The 11878-nt window shown below is 38.9% G+C and overlaps 1 protein-coding gene across 15 annotated transcripts in view; it reads left to right on the forward strand.

Annotated features, from left to right (window-relative positions):
- The window catches only part of LOC110445166 (transient receptor potential cation channel subfamily V member 6-like), a 59928-nt gene that overhangs the window by 31712 nt on the left and 16338 nt on the right, over nucleotides 1-11878 (forward strand). For all 15 annotated transcript variants that reach the window (XM_021489619.1, XM_021489621.1, XM_021489613.1 and 12 more), the window contains 8 exons: nucleotides 3288-3420; nucleotides 3952-4029; nucleotides 4270-4409; nucleotides 4801-4976; nucleotides 5389-5472; nucleotides 6055-6215; nucleotides 6563-6678; nucleotides 9754-9955. In XM_021489619.1, coding sequence (XP_021345294.1) covers nucleotides 3288-3420; nucleotides 3952-4029; nucleotides 4270-4409; nucleotides 4801-4976; nucleotides 5389-5472; nucleotides 6055-6215; nucleotides 6563-6678; nucleotides 9754-9955 — 1090 coding nt within the window. The remainder of the gene's footprint in view (nucleotides 1-3287; nucleotides 3421-3951; nucleotides 4030-4269; nucleotides 4410-4800; nucleotides 4977-5388; nucleotides 5473-6054; nucleotides 6216-6562; nucleotides 6679-9753; nucleotides 9956-11878) is intronic.

Below are 11878 nucleotides of genomic sequence, written 5' to 3' on the forward strand. Positions count from 1 at the left end.
ATGCTAAACTCTGAAAATGTCTTCAGAGAAGCGACTACCAAGCCCAGAGAAGTGAACAGCTAGACTCTGAAAATGTCTCCAGAGAAGCGACTAGACTCTGATTGTGAACACCCCTAGAGCAGCCATGCTGCTAGACACTGAAAATGTCTTCAGAGAAGCGACTACACAGCCCAGAGAAGTAAACAGCTGGACTCTGAAAAAGTCTCCAGAGGAGTGACTAGACTCTGATCGTGAAAACCACTAGAGAAGCCATGCAGGATGAGAGCAGCTAGACTCCTGTGAAACCAGAAAAGCTGCAACCAGAAATGGTTTTATTGGCCCGGTCTAGTAAAGGATGTTAAGAACTGGTGTAAGGCCTGTGACTCATGTGCCCGCAGGAAGTCTGGTCCTACAAGAGGCCGAGCCCCTCTGTCCTCTTCGGTTCCAGTGAGGGCTCCATTAGAGCGAATTGCTATATAAAATGTACACCCTAGGTGGGCTTCAAACTATGGAGAATGGAAATCATTACATTATAGTGGTGGGAGATTGTTTCTACAAGTGGGCGGAAGCATATGAAATCACACCGCACAAACAGTAGCTGACAAATTAGCCACAGAGTGTATCTGCATGATTTGGTGCACCTGTCGGTATCCATACAGATCAAGGTCGTGAGTTCGAAACTGACCTATTCAAAGCTATTGAGAGAAGTTAGGGATAGATAAAACTAGTACAACCCCCTACAATCCGATGGACTTGTGGAAAGGTTGAATCGTACCCTAATTCAAATGCTATCGGCCTTCGTCAATGAAAATAGGAATGATCACTTACCCTATGTGATGATGGCGTATGCGTATAGTGCCACTAGGCATAGTAGTACTGAATGTAGTCCAAACCTAGTTATGTTGGGTCGTGAGTTGTCATGTCCTCTAGATATTAAGTGGGCTTACCAGCAGAAAATGAACAAATGAATTGAATTTTTACGATCGCGGCGTGGCACATGTGTGTATTAGCATGTAAAGTGAAGAAAGCGTCGCCAGATAATATCGTTACAATTACCTGCTAAAGTAAGCGACATCAGAAGATGTGTTATTAGTAAGGCTTTTATTGATATACCTTCCAAATTTCAGCTCGATATTTGAAAAAATGACCGAGTTATAATAAATTTATCATTACAATCGGCGTTTGAGTTGTACATGGGAAACTAGGAGAAGCTGCACTTGACAGAAAATGCACTATGATCGGAAATCAGAGGAGAAGAAATACTGAAAATGGAAGTATGTGTGCACGTGTGATGAGGTAGAGTGGAGTGATGAAGTAGATAGACACTGAGATTAGAGTAGCTCCCAGTATTCCAGGGAGATACCTCCACGTCAGACTAGGGTTGGCAGGAATGTGAAGCCGTCAAGTAGATACTCTCCATAGTAGCCTTGTGGTTGCGTGAATTCGTCCTCGAAACGTCTGTATGCCGTACCAAGAGTGTACTCCTGTTGTGGTTCACTGATGTGGCCATCAGTCCCTCTCTCGCTACCGGCGGCTGCTGCCACTGGAAGCCTGGATTGGGAGTCTATTCTATTTCCAGTCGCTGATAGCACTCCTGTAGTGTAGCTACACTATCTGTTAAGCTTGTACCAAAGAGTAAATGGTTATTACTACTCGACGACTCGGATTCGTGTTGATATGCAGTGGTGTTTGTTGTTACAGACTCTCGTGAAACTTCCTGTCCGCCATCTTGCCGCGATGCATTATGGTATACCGCAACTCTCCTGTGATGTGCGACTGGGGCAGAAGTTCTCGCTTCCCGTAAACCTTGCAACTGGGGCAGAAGTTCTCGCTTCCCGTAACTTCTTAACTAACCCCATACGCCGAGATCAAAACATAAACGGAACGTTGAGAGAATAATCCAGGGTCGTACGGCACAGGCCTCGTATTCCTGCCCATTGTAAACAAAACGTCTTCGACGATAGTAACAAAGTATTCTGTACAGTTACGTAAACAGCACAAAGTTTAATCACGAAGGCACAGCGTACACATCGTCGGTAGGTCTATACGAAGCACTCAGGCGTGGTTTAAAGGAAACACGTCACATAAACAGTTGCGGGGAGGCTAGTACGAACAGAAACACTTGAGAAATCATGTTACAAAGTACGTTCCAAGATGGCGATAACACTTCCAACTCCTCGGGAGGAAAGTCCAAAGAGGTTACGGTAACCAAGATAGACCTTAACTGTAGCTATTAGGGTGTCCTTTTTAGCCAAATATCGTTAGTGACTATATTACACAGGTAAATCCAAGGATGTTCGTTAGTTTTTCAAGGAATTTTAAACTTGAAAAGCCGAGAAATAATGCACAACAATCTCCTTCAATGATTCAGAAAACTATGCTGTGGGGGCTCCAAATCCCTAACAGGGCATTCCCTCAGGCAGACGCTGATTGGTCAATCAGCAGCATCCCTCTACTCTCATTAACATACATGCTAATTGGCAACTACATAAATACATACGACCTACATTACAGAAAACAGAAAACATAGGCAGCAAGGCAAACTCATTGTATATAAACTATAGTTTAATATTAAAATATCAAACTATCATTAAGACTTGTTTGTATTTTAGGTGGCAGGCTATGATAATAAGACCTGTTTGTATTTTGGATGGCAAGCTATGATAATAAGATCTGTTTGTATTTTAGTTGGCAAGCCTATGATAATAAAATCTGTTTGTATTTTAGGTGGCGAGTCTATGATAATAAGACCTGTTTGTATTTTAGGTGGAGAGTCTATGATAATAAGACTTGTTTGTATTTTAGGTGGCGAGCCTATGATAATAAGACCTGTTTGTATTTTAGGTGGCGAGCCTATGATTATAAGACTTGTTTGTATTTTAGGTGCCAGGCTATGATAATAAGACTTGTTTGTATTTTAGGTGGCGAGCCTATGATAATAAGACTTGTTTGTATTTTAGGTGGCGAGTCTATGATAATAAGACTTGTTTGTATTTTAGGTGGCGAGCCTATGATAATAAGACCTGTTTGTATTTTAGGTGGCGAGCCTATGATTATAAGACTTGTTTGTATTTTAGGTGCCAGGCTATGATAATAAGACTTGTTTGTATTTTAGGTGGCGAGCCTATGATAATAAGACCTGTTTGTATTTTAGGTGGCGAGCTATGATAATAAGACTTGTTTGTATTTTAGGTGGCGAGCCTATGATAATAAGACCTGTTTGTATTTTAGGTGGCGAGCTATGATAATAAGACTTGTTTGTATTTTAGGTGGGGAGCCTATGATAATAAGATCTCTTTGTATTTTAGGTGGAGAGCGTATGTCCAGTTTTTCCTGAACTTTGTGTACATTTTACTGTGGTCAGTATTGGGGGTTATGGTGGAGTACAACGAACGTCATATCTACAAACTGCCGGAACATTGGTGGAGGATAGTGCTTCTGGTCAGTTATAAAATACAGTCAACATTTACCCAACATACCGTAACAATGACTGTTTTCAATATTGTTAAATTGTTGACCACCATTGTAATGTTGTCTGCTGTTTAAATACTTCACACAAAATGTCCCCCAAGTTTGTTCAAATGAATGACCTTGACACGCTTTCAAGGTCACAGGGTAAATTCCCCAATAAATGAAAAATAGTAAGAAACATCCAAGAGAGACAAAGGTGTGTTTCTGCCATATGAACTCTACTGTAAGATACACACCTGTCACCTGCTTCCCCACAGGTGCATCGCTACCTTTTACTGCATGGTTTCAGGGTAGGAATATTTTGACTATTTAAGATTGCCTAAAATTGGTCAGTTTGATTTGATAATAGGCTATGGGTTGTTTAGTTAAGCTGAAATGCTTTGTTTGAAAATGTTAAAAAATATGGGAAATAATATTAGAAAACTTTTAGAAAAATTAGGTAACTCTGCTTTAAACAATTTAGTAAATTAGTAGTATAGAATGATTTATATCTTTTTGTAGGCTGCAGCCATTGCTTTCACCATCTACCAGGTTGTAGAGGAAATAAACGAGTACAGACAATCTGTTCGGAGACACAAGGTAAATTACACCATGTACCAGGTTACACAAAAATAAAGGAGTAAAGAAGATTGATTTCCAAGCAAAAACAAAACACAAATTACATTCAGGGCTTTCTTGCCAACAGAGTGCTGGTTTTGGATTGGTTTTCAGGTTTTCATGTCAAAAGTTAAAGGTCAAGGTCATTGTTACTAGAATGTTGATTGATGATACAGTATATAGGTATATACCAGGTAAGCAGATCAGTTGTCTCCCTTACAGGCATGGGAAAACAGAAGGACGAAAGATATAGAGCAAGATTTGCAGTTCTGTCATCCACGCTGGCCTGAGGAGGAACTCTTTCTGAACTCTGAACTCAAAGATTTGGATAAAACATCTCCAAAATATTTCAAAGATTACTGGTGAGTTATCATTTTACTATTTCTGAAAGTGTGCATAAAATAAAAAGTATATACATTGTATATAATGCATTATGTAACTGGAAAGTAATTCCAGCTTATTTGGAGGGGATAGGATGGCAAACTGACACATGTTGGTTAAGTTCTATGTATAGATTACTTTCTACAGTAATTCAAAGTTCCTAATTTATTTGTACATGTGAATTGGTTTTTGGTTGAGATATATGTTATAGGAATTTACTTAGATCAATGTTTGTCTTTTACATTTTAGTTGGAAGAGTGAACCCTGGTATTTGACTGGGTATAGTGCCCTGTGACATTTTGTTGTACGTTCTTGTATAAGAAATGTTGGTTATTATATTTGTATGTAAATCTGTGACATTTTGTGTTGTAGGAATGTATTTGACTGGGTATGCTACGGTTTCCTGTTTGTTGTGATTATCACCCACTTTGTAGATATAATGCAGCACTCTGAAGACCTGGCGCGATTCCACATCAGTGTGATGGCCATCACCATCATCTTGTTGTGGGTCAGACTTGCCAAATCTGCTCGTCCTTTCTCTCTTATAGGTAAGTTAATCGCGTCTCACATGAAATACCATATTTATCCTACAGTAATCCTAGGGAGTCAACACACAATATGGGACTCAAAGTTAGGGAATTGGCTTTCTACAGTACATTGTTTAACATGTTGGTATTTCTACTGAACCACAATAGATGTGGGTGGGCTTATTACCAGGCATAGACTTATTGCTGGGTAAACATCATAATGAAAAGTAGCAGTACAATGTATGTGAATATAAAATGTAAGAGTATATCAATAAAATAAGCAAAACAATATCTTGCACCACATGACTGACATGTATATAATGATATACAATTAATTATTTTAGTTACAATTATTCTTGCATTCTCCTCGCAGTTAACACACGCATTTTTATACAAATGGTTTTTAACATATTTATTGGTTTTCTCTGTTCAGGACCTTTCATTGTGATCCTGGGACACATGCTTAATGATCTGTTGAGATTTGCCTTCCTATATCTCGAGTTCTTCCTGCCATATGGTAAGTAATACCACAAGAAAACCTTGTTATACTGCCACCATTTGTCCAGATAAGTTATTGGTGTTATTAAGTGATTTTGCGATAAATTGAGGGAAATGTACAAGAATACTTCAGAAAAAGAGAAAAGGGGGCCTTGGAATATATGATGTTGGTAAGCGAGGTGGTAATTAAATGGAATGAAGGACATTTAATATCATGTAAGTTTTTACTGTATGTGGTCGGGTGGTGAGTGGATACCACACTTGCTTTTCACAAAGGCGGCTGGGGTTCCTTGATCCGACGTGAAAAGGTATGGGGTCACCTGCCAGACCGCGTGGGTTTTCTTCGGGTACTCCTGTTTCCTCCCACATTAAGACCCCGCGCGCGCTAACATCCAGGTCAACAAGAGTGATTAATAGAAGTTGTAAAAACTTATTTCATAATTGTTGTAAAATAAATAAAGTTTATATTTATCTTCTTGAACTCAAAAAAGTGTAGATGTAGTATTTGAAACCTTATTGAAATACTTCTGACATCTTGGAAGTATTAATAGGGTGTTTTTCTGATTTCAAAAGAATATGACATTATTTTTATAATTTTCAGTTTGTGCCTTTTGGATGATATTTGGCGGTACACGTGTGGCATACGCAGATCGATACATTCCCAATGCCAACGCCACCATAACTGTACCTGGCTTCGAAGATTTTAATGCTGTTCTGTTTACTATGTTCCGTCTTACCCTGGTGGACGAATACCAATATGATGTTAGTAGACTGGCCTAGCTTAGTTGATGTAATAAATACACTGTTGGTTATTTATGCATGCCTTGGTGTTTACAGCTTTGTTGTTATAGTTAATGATACATGTATGCTGTTGGTAAACTGGTCTACAATATTAATGTAGCTGTTTGTAACTTTATAAATCCTTGTATGCTGTTGGTAAAATTGGATGTTTCGACATATGTTACATACACGTTATTAAACTGCATAACAGGTTTAGCATGTTTCGAGATAAATTCATTTTTCAGCTTTTTTTTAGGGTCTCTATGTTCAGAAAGCACAATTAAGATGATGGAGAATATGTAATTGTATCATGATTAATTTGTTAACAGGATTTGAAGTTAATTGATCCCATCATGACTGATATTCTGGTCGGAACATGGCTGGGCTTGTCTGCTATTATCTGTCTCAACCTGTTCATTGCTCTCCTGTCCGATACCTTCCAGAGGTAAGAGTCCTTGACCTACAAACCTAAATATAAATGTAAGCTTGTTCTGAGTGATATGTTACAGGGTATACGACAATACATTGTTCTGAGTGTTATGTTAAAGAGTATACGACAATACATTGTTCTGAGTGTTATGTTCCAGAGTGTATGACAATACATTGTTCTGAGTGTTCTGTTACAGAGTGTATGACAATACATTGTTCTAAGTGGTATGTTACAAGAGTATGTGACAATACATTGTTCTGAGTGTTTTGTTACAGAGCATACGACAATACATTGTTCTGAGTGATATGTTACAGAGTGTATGACAATACATTGTTCTGAGTGTTATGTTACAGAGTGTATGACAATACATTGTTCTAAGTGATATGTTACAAGAGTATGTGACAATACATTGTTCTGGGTGTTATGTTACAGAGTATACGACAATACATTGGTCTGAGTGTTATGTTACATGGTATATGACAATACATTGGTCTGAGTGTTATGTTACATGGTATATGACAATACATTGGTCTGAGTGTTATGTTACAGGGTATGTGACAATACATTGTTCGGAGTGTTATGTTACAGAGTATACGACAATACATTGGTCTAAGTGTTATGTTACAGGGAATACGACAATACATTGTTCTGAGTGATATTTTACAAGAGTATGTGACAATACATTGTTCTGAGTGATATGTTGCAGAGTGTATGACAATACATTGTTCTGAGTGTTCTGTTACAGAGTGTATGACAATACATTGTTCAGAGTGTTATGTTACAGAGTGTATGACAATACATTGGTCTAAGTGTTATGTTACAGAGTATGTGACAATACATTGTTCTGAGTGTTATGTTAAAGGGTATACGACAATACATTGGTATAAGTGTTATGTTACAGGGTATATGACAATACATTGTTCTGAGTGTTATGTTCCAGAGTGTATGACAATACATTGTTCTAAGTGATATGTTACAAGAGTATGTGACAATACATTGTTCTGGGTGTTATGTTACAGAGTATACGACAATACATTGTTCTAAGGGTTATGTTACAGAGTATACGACAATACATTGGTCTAAGTGTTATGTTACAGAGTATGTGACAATACATTGTTCTGAGTGTTATGTTATAGAGTATACGACAATACATTGTTGTGAGTGTTATGTTACAGAGTATGTGACAATACATTGGTCTAAGTGTTATGTTACAGGGAATACGACAATACATTGTTCTGAGTGATATTTTACAAGAGTATGTGACAATACATTGTTCTGGGTGTTATGTTACAGAGTATACGACAATACATTGTTCTGAATGTTATGTTACAGAGAATACTACAATACATTGTTCTGAATGTTATGTCACAGAGAATATGACAATACATTGTTCTAAGTGTTATGTTACAGAGGGTATGACAATTCATTGTTCTGAGTGTTATGTTATAGAGTATACGACAATACATTGTTGTGAGTGTTATGTTACAGAGTATGTGACAATACATTGTTCTGAGTGATATGTTACAAGAGTATGTGACAATACATTGTTCTGAGTGATATGTTACAGGGTATACGACAATACATTGTTCTGAGTGTTATGTTAAAGGGTATACGACAATACATTGGTATAAGTGTTATGTTACAGGGTATATGACAATACATTGTTCTGAGGGTTATGTTACAGGGTATATGACAATACATTGGTCTAAGTGTTATGTTACAGAGTATGTGACAATACATTGGTCTAAGTGTTATGTTACAGAGTATGTGACAATACATTGTTCTGAGTGTTATGTTACAGATTATACGACAATACATTGTTCTGAATGTTATGTTACAGAGTATACTACAATACATTGTTCTGAATGTTATGTTACAGAGTATACTACAATAGGTTGTTCTGAATGTTATGTTACAGAGAATACTACAATACATTGTTCTGAATGTTATGTCACAGAGAATATGACAATACATTGTTCTAAGTGTTATGTTACAGGGTATATGACAATACATTGTTCTGAGGGTTATGTTACAGGGTATATGACAATACATTGGTCTGAGTGTTATGTTACAGGGTATATGACAATACATTGGTCTGAGTGTTATGTTACATGGTATATGACAATACATTGGTCTGAGTGTTATGTTACAGATGTATGACAATACATTGTTCTGAGTGATATGTTGCAGAGTGTATGACAATACATTGTTCTGAGTGTTCTGTTACAGAGTGTATGACAATACATTGTTCAGAGTGTTATGTTACAGAGTGTATGACAATACATTGTTCAGAGTGTTATGTTACAGAGTGTATGACAATACATTGTTCTAAGTGATATGTTACAAGAGGATGTGACAATACATTGTTCTGAGTGATATGTTACAAGAGTATGTTACAATACATTGTTCTGAGTGTTATGTTACAGATTATACGACAATACATTGTTCTGAATGTTATGTTACAGAGAATATGACAATACATTGTTCTAAGTGTTATGTTACAGAGGGTATGACAATTCATTGTTCTGAGTGTTATGTTATAGAGTATACGACAATACATTGTTCTGAGTGATATTTTACAAGAGTATGTGACAATACATTGTTCTGGGTGTTATGTTACAGAGTATACGACAATACATTGGTCTGAGTGTTATGTTACAGGGTATGTGACAATACATTGTTCTGAGTGTTATGTTATAGAGTATACGACAATACATTGTTGTGAGTGTTATGTTACAGAGTATGTGACAATACATTGGTCTAAGTGTTATGTTACAGAGTATGTGACAATACATTGTTCTGAGTGATATGTTCCAGAGTGTATGACAATACATTGTTCTGAGTGTTATGTTACAGAGTATACGACAATACATTGTTCTGAATGTTATGTTACAGAGTATACTACAATACATTGTTCTGAATGTTATGTTACAGAGAATATGACAATACATTGTTCTAAGTGTTATGTTACAGAGTGTATGACAATTCATTGTTCTGAGTGTTATGTTATAGAGTATACGACAATACATTGTTCTGAGTGTTATGTTACAGAGTATGTGACAATACATTGTTCTGAGTGTTATGTTACAGGGTGTATGACAATGCTCAAGCCAATGCCATCATGCAGAAGGCAATAACATGCCTGAACTTCTGGGACGGAATGTCGACTAAAAACAGAAACAAATTCTTGGACTATATCGCAAAGGAGTGTTCTCCACTCCAGGAGTATTATGATGATGACATGACAGAGGAGGGTGAGGAAGACATGAAAAAGGTCACCATACAAATCAAGGTATGATCACTCTCCCCCCTCCCCTACAAATCAAGGTATGACCACTCTCCCCCCTCCCCTACAACTCAAGGTATGATCACTCTCCGCTTGCCCTACAAATCAAGCTACATTGTATGTTCACTCTCCCCCCCTCCCTTACAAACAAGGTATGATCACCCTCACCCTCAACTACAAACAAGGTATGATCACTCTCCCCCTCCCCTACAAAAAAGGTATGATCACTCTTCCCCCTCCCCTACAAACAGGGTATGATCATTCTCCCCCCTCCCATACAAATCAAGGTATGATCACTCTCCCCTAACCCATCAAATCAAGGAATGATCACCCTCCACTAGCCCTACAAATCAAGGTATGATCACTCTACCCTAGTCATACAAATCAAGGTATGATCACCCTCCCCTAACCCTACAAATCAAGATATGATCACTCTCCCCTAGCCCTACAAATCAAGGTATGATCACTCTCCCTTAACCCTACAAATCAAGGTATGATCACCCTCCCCTACCCCTACAAATCAAGGTATGATCCCTCTCCCCACACCCCTACAAATCAAGGTATGATCACTCTCCCCCCTCCCCTACAAATCAAGGTATGATCACTCCCCCCCCTCCCATACAAATCAAGGTATGATCACTCTCCCCTCACCCTACAAATCAAGGCATGATCACCCTCCCCCACCGCCTACAAATCAAGGTATGATCACTCTCCCCACACCCCTACAAATCAAGGTATGATCACTCTCCCCCCCTCCCCTACAAATCAAGGTATGATCACTCTCCCCCTTCTCCTACAAACAAGGTATGATCACTCTCCCCTCCCCTACAAATCAAGGTATGATCACTCTCCCTTAACCCTACAAATCAAGGTATGATCCCCCTCCTCTAACCCTACAAATCAAGGTATGATCACCCTCCCCTAACCCTACAAATCAAGGTATGATCCCCCTCCTCTAACCCTACAAATCAAGGTATGATCACTCCCCCCCCCTCCCCTACAAATCAAGGTATGATCCCTCTCCCCCCACCCCTACAAATCAAGGTATGATCACACTCCCCTAACCCATCAAATCAAGGAATGATCACCCTCCACTAGCCCTAAAAATCAAGGTATGATCACTCTACCCTACTCATACAAATCAAGGTATGATCACCCTCCTCTAACCCTACAAATCAAGGTATGATCACATTCACCTAACCCTACAAATCAAGGTATGATCACTCTCCCCCCTCCCCTACAAATCAAGGTATGATCACTCTCCCCCTCCCCTACAAATCAAGGTATGATCACTCTCCCCCTCTCCTACAAATCCAGGTGTGATCACCCTCCCCCACCCCCTACAAATCAAGATATGATCACCTTTCCCCACCCCCTACAAATCCAGGTGTGATCACCCTCCCCCACCCCCTACAAATCAAGATATGATCACCCTTCCCCACCCCCTATAAATTAAGGTATGGTCACCCTTCCCCACCCCCTACAAATCAAGGTATGATCACACTCCCCCACCCCCTACAAATCAAGGTATAATATGAACCTCCCCCCTACAAATAAAGGTATGATCACTCTCCCCTTACCTCTACAAATCAAGGTATGATCACCCTCCCCTAACCCCTACAAATCAAGGTATGATCACCCTCCCCTAACCCCTACAATTCAAGGTATGATCACCCTTCCCCACCCCCTATAAATTAAGGTATTGTCACCCTCCCCTAACCCCTACAAATCAAGGTATGATAACCCTCCCCCATCCCCTACAAATCAAGGTATGATATCAACCTCCCCCCAACAAATCCAGGTATGATCACCCTCCCCCACCGCCTACAAATCCAGGTATGATCACCTTCCCCCAGCCCCTACAAATCAATATATGATTAACCTCCCCCACCCTACAAATCAAGGTATGATCACCCTCCCCCACCCCCT

The sequence above is a fragment of the Mizuhopecten yessoensis genome, unplaced genomic scaffold (assembly GCF_002113885.1).
Source record: "Mizuhopecten yessoensis strain PY_sf001 unplaced genomic scaffold, ASM211388v2 scaffold2091, whole genome shotgun sequence".
NCBI classification, from domain to species: Eukaryota; Metazoa; Mollusca; class Bivalvia; order Pectinida; family Pectinidae; genus Mizuhopecten; species Mizuhopecten yessoensis.